Source organism: Trichechus manatus, unplaced genomic scaffold, assembly GCF_000243295.1.
Source record: "Trichechus manatus latirostris isolate Lorelei unplaced genomic scaffold, TriManLat1.0 scaffold00080, whole genome shotgun sequence".
In the NCBI taxonomy this organism is placed as follows: domain Eukaryota; kingdom Metazoa; phylum Chordata; class Mammalia; order Sirenia; family Trichechidae; genus Trichechus; species Trichechus manatus.
In genome coordinates, this window is record NW_004444016.1 from 5514018 (window position 1) to 5518954 (window position 4937).

The 4937-nt window shown below is 56.2% G+C and overlaps 1 protein-coding gene across 1 annotated transcript; it reads left to right on the forward strand.

Annotated features, from left to right (window-relative positions):
* The first annotated feature begins 499 nt into the window (after positions 1-499).
* Positions 500-4319, forward strand: EGR1 (early growth response 1). The gene is made up of 2 exons (XM_004381045.3): positions 500-1065; positions 1741-4319. The coding sequence occupies exons 1-2, from the start codon at positions 768-770 to the stop codon at positions 3063-3065; spliced, it is 1623 nt and encodes a 540-aa protein (XP_004381102.1). The 5' UTR covers positions 500-767; the 3' UTR covers positions 3066-4319.
* Positions 4320-4937: the final 618 nt, after the last annotated feature.

A 4937-nucleotide genomic window follows, 5' to 3' on the forward strand; every position in this document is an offset into this window, starting at 1 on the left:
GGTCTCGGAACCAGGGGGGGAGGGCGGGAGCGAGGGAGCATCAGGCATCGACCCGGAAACGCCATATAAGGAGCAGGAAGGATCCCCCCGCCGGAACAATCCTTATTTGGGCAGCGCCTGATTTGCAGTGGCCCGATATGGCCCGGCCGCTTCCGGCTCCGGGAGGAGGGAAGAAGGCGGGGGGAAGGGGCGGGGGCAATGCCAAGAACTCGGGAGTAGCTTGGGTCCGGCAGGCCCCAGCTGCGGCTCGAGCACTGGGTTCCTCGAAGCTTCGGCGCCCACGATGCGAGAGCCGGCTCGGGGCCCTGGGTGCGGGACGGGGTTGCCACCGCTCTCCAGTAGGGGGCTTCACGTCACTCCGGGTCTTCCCGGCCCGTCCTGCCATATTAGGGCTTCCTGCTTCCCATATATGGCCATGTACGTCACGACGGAGGAGGGCTTGTGCCGTTCCAGACCCTTCAAATAGAGGCGGATCCGGGGAGTCGCGAGAGATCCCAGCGCGCAGAACTTGGGGAGCCGCCGCCGCCGCCAGCAGCCACCGCCAGCCGCCGCCGCAGGACGGGCCCCTTCCCCAGGCTTCGCTGAAGCGCCGCGTCCATACCGGCCAGCGGCTAGGGCAATCCTGGGGACCCCGCCTGCGCTCTCCCCAGTGTGCCCTGCGCCCCGCATGTGACCCGGCCAGGCCCCCGCGAGTGTGTCCCCCGCAGCTCCGGCCCCGGGCTGCACCCACTCGCGCTAACACCAGCTCGCCAGCCCACCGGTCCGGGATGGCCGCGGCCAAAGCTGAGATGCAGCTGATGTCCCCGCTGCAGATCTCCGACCCGTTCGGTTCCTTTCCTCACTCGCCCACCATGGACAACTACCCCAAGCTGGAGGAGATGATGCTGCTGAGCAACGGGGCACCCCAGTTCCTCGGTGCCGCCGGGGCCCCTGAGGGCAGCGGCGGTAACAGCAGCAGTAACGGGAGCGGTGGAAGTGGAGGGAGCGGCAGCAACAGCAGCAGCAGCAGCGCCTTCAACCCTCAGGGGGAAGCAGGCGAGCAGCCCTACGAGCACCTCACCGCAGGTAAACGGAGGCCTGCGCCGTGGATTAGCCCCTTCGCCCCCAAGGCCTGTGCAGCGCCCTTCACCGCAGAAGCGCTTTTGGTCATTAGGGATGCGAACGAGGTTTCTGTTCCATTCCTGTTATCCCCAGGGTCATGTGTTAGAGGGATGCCTAGGGGCACCTCCCTCCCTTGTCCCTAGCAGTGCGCAGAGGAGCGAGCTTTTGTTTTGGATGTAGATCTCTGTGGCTGCGTGGGTGGTTGCAGGGTGGGGGAGGACTTGTTTTGATGAGCAGGGCTGAGCCCCCCCTCTCCAGGAAGGCTTGCCTTGCCTGCTGCCTGTCCCCAAGGAAGGGCCGTGATCTGTGGCCAGGGATGTCCAGGCAGCCCCGGGTAGGGGGCGCGCACTAGCCGCGGCTTTGGGGGTGCTGGCGGGAATCCCTCGCCCGCTCAGCCGCCGCTGCGGTGCTCTGGGAGCTGCAGTGGAGGGGGATTCTCCGTATTTGCGTCAGCTGTTCTTGAAATGGGCTCTGCCGCTGGAGCGCATCCAGGAACATTGCAATCTGCTTCTATCAATTATTAACCAGCTCTGGAGTCAACGGTAGCCGGCCCGACCTCTTGCCTGGCAGTTCGGGTCCTCTTCCTTCTCCAGTGATTGCTCTCCAGTAACCAGGCCTCCCCTCTCTCTCTCCTGCCAGAGTCTTTTCCTGACATCTCTATGAATAATGAGAAGGTGCTGGTGGAGACAAGCTATCCCAGCCAAACCACCCGGCTGCCCCCCATCACCTACACTGGGCGCTTCTCTCTTGAGCCTGCGCCCAACAGTGGCAACACTCTGTGGCCTGAGCCCCTCTTCAGCCTGGTCAGTGGCCTCGTGAGCATGACCAACCCACCAGCCACCTCAACCTCGGCGCCCTCTCCAGCGGCCTCTTCTTCCTCCTCTGCCTCCCAGAGCCCACCCCTGAGCTGCGCAGTACAGTCCAACGACAGCAACCCCATTTACTCTGCGGCACCCACCTTTCCCAACCCCAACACTGACATCTTCCCAGAGCCGCAAAGCCAGGCCTTTCCTGGTTCGGCTGGCACCACGCTCCAGTACCCGCCTCCTGCCTACCCTGCTGCCAAGGGCGGCTTCCAGGTTCCCATGATTCCCGACTACCTGTTTCCACAGCAGCAGGGGGACCTGGGCCTAGGCACCCCAGACCAGAAGCCCTTCCAGGGCCTGGAGAGCCGCGCTCAACAGCCTTCGCTCACTCCGCTGTCCACCATCAAGGCCTTTGCCACACAGTCGGGCTCCCAAGACTTGAAGGCCCTCAACACCACCTATCAGTCCCAGCTTATCAAACCCAGCCGCATGCGCAAGTACCCCAACCGGCCCAGCAAGACTCCTCCCCATGAACGCCCCTACGCCTGCCCCATGGAGTCCTGCGACCGCCGCTTCTCCCGCTCCGACGAGCTTACCCGCCACATACGCATCCACACGGGCCAGAAGCCATTCCAGTGTCGCATCTGCATGCGCAACTTCAGCCGCAGTGACCACCTTACCACCCACATCCGCACCCACACAGGCGAGAAGCCCTTCGCCTGTGACATTTGTGGGAGAAAGTTTGCCAGGAGCGATGAACGCAAAAGGCATACTAAGATCCACTTGCGGCAGAAGGACAAGAAAGCAGACAAAAGCGTGGCCTCTTCGGCCACCTCCTCCCTCTCTTCCTACCCATCCCCAGTTGCTACCTCTTACCCATCCCCAGTCACTACTTCTTACCCATCCCCAGCCACCACCTCATACCCATCGCCGGTGCCCACCTCCTACTCGTCTCCTGGCTCCTCGACATACCCGTCCCCTGTCCACAGTGGCTTCCCCTCACCGTCAGTGGCCACCACTTACTCCTCGGTTCCCCCTGCTTTCCCGGCCCAAGTCAGCAGCTTCCCTTCCTCAGCGGTCACCAATTCCTTCAGCGCCTCCACAGGGCTTTCGGACATGACGGCCACATTTTCTCCCAGGACAATTGAAATTTGCTAAAGGGAAAAAAAAACAAAAAAGGAAAATGGGAGAAAAAGAAACACAAGAGACTTACCGGACAGGCAAAGGAGATGGCCATAGGAGGGGGGTCCTCTTAGGTCAGATGGAGGTTCTTGGAGCTGAGTGCTCCCCTCCCTCTACTTGACCCTAAGGTCAGCGTGGAAGGTCTATTGGCCAATAATCCTTTCTGCCCACTTCCCCTTCCTCCCCTAATTCCTACTCCCTGTGACTTCAGCTGCCTGAAACAGCCATGTCCAAGTTCTTCACCTCTGTCCAAAGAACTTGATTTGCATGGACTTTGGATATATCATTTCAGTATCATTTCCATCTTATGCCTGACCCCTTGCTCCTTTCAGTGCTAGAAAACTGAGTTGGCAAAATGGGTTTTGGGCCCCTAAAAGCCCACCCCTGCACCTTGTACAGTGTCTGTGCCATGGATTTTGTTTTTCTTGGGGTACTCTTGATGTGAAGATAATTTGCGTATTCTATTGTATTATTTGGAGTTAAGTCCTCACTTTGGGGGAAAAAAAAAAAAGAAAAGCCAAGCAAACCAGTGGTGATCCTCTATTTAGTGATGATGCTGTGATGATGAGTTTGAAGCTTTTTTTTAAACAGCAGTCCTAGGTGTTAATCAGCGCATGTGTCAGAGTGATGTTCCGTTAACCATTTTGTAAATATAGCTCGACCGTACTCTCACGTACTCTCACATGTGGCAAAATACGGTTTGGTTTTTCTTCTTTTTTTTTTGAAAGTGGTTTTATTCTTCGTCCTTTTGGTTTAAAAAAAGTTTCACGTCTTGATGCCTTTTGTGTGGTGCGCCTTCCTGATGGCTTGACATGTGCAGTTGTGAGGGATGTGCTCACCTCTAGCCTTAAGGGGGGCAGGGAGTGATGATTCGGGGGAGGCTTTGGAAGCAAAACAAGGAAGAGGGCTGAGCTGAGCCTCGGTTCTCCAGAATGTAAGAAAAAAAATCTAAAACAAAATCTGAACTCTCAAAAGTCTATTTTTTTAACTGAAAATGTAAATTTATAGATATATTCAGGAGTTGGAATGTTGTAGTTACCTACTGAGTAGGCGGCAATTTTTGTATGTTATGAACATGCAGTTCATTATTTTGTGGTTTTCTTTTACTTTGTACATGTGTTTGCTTAAACAAAGTGACTGTTTGGCTTATAAACACATTGAATGCGCTTTATTGCCCATGGGATATGTGGTGTATATCCTTCAGAAAAATTAAAAAGAAAATAAAATAGCTGTTACTGGGTGTGTGTTTCCTGGGCTAGGGGAGAGGCTGCACAGTACTATCCCTATTGAGGGGTTTGAGGTTTTCTGAAGACTCTGCGGCTTTTACAGAGACAAGGATACTCCAACCAGAGTCATATCCTCTGTGCATCACTGGAGTGGATTATTTATGAGAATCAGATATAGGGCTCCTCAGTCTGGTGGGCTGCACTCTACCCTGGTTAGTTAAAGCTAAAGAAGTCCAGAGTTAGGGGTGGGACATGTGCGGCCAGAGGCAGTGCCACTCTCCGGGCACCCCTCACCTCTACTCAGTGTTAGGAAACATCTACGTCCATGGGAATTCCTGCCATGTGCACTTGGGGGAGATAACTGCAGGGAGGACACAGGGGCTTTGGGAAACAGTAACAAAGCTGGGACCGCCTCAGTCTCTCCCTCCCATCCCCTCTTCCCCAGCAATCTGAGGTTGTCAAAGAAGGACACAAGAGGCAAGGGCCAGTTCTCAAGCCAGGAATCCTTCCAGGAAGAAAATCTCACCACTTGCCAGCTGGGGCTGTGATCTTTGGCAGTCTCCTGGGACTCAGAGCAGAGTAGGCAGGAGGCTGGCTTGGAATCTAAGATCCCTATCCAGGC

What these genes read in the sequence shown, in the direction of transcription:
- EGR1 (XM_004381045.3), top strand. Translation starts at nt 768, where the DNA reads ATGGCCGCGGCCAAAGCTGAGATGCAGCTGATGTCCCCGCTGCAGATC. An exon ending in CTACGAGCACCTCACCGCAG is followed by an intron (nt 1,066 to 1,740) that starts GTAAACGGAGGC and finishes CTCTCCTGCCAG; the next exon opens with AGTCTTTTCCTGACATCTCT.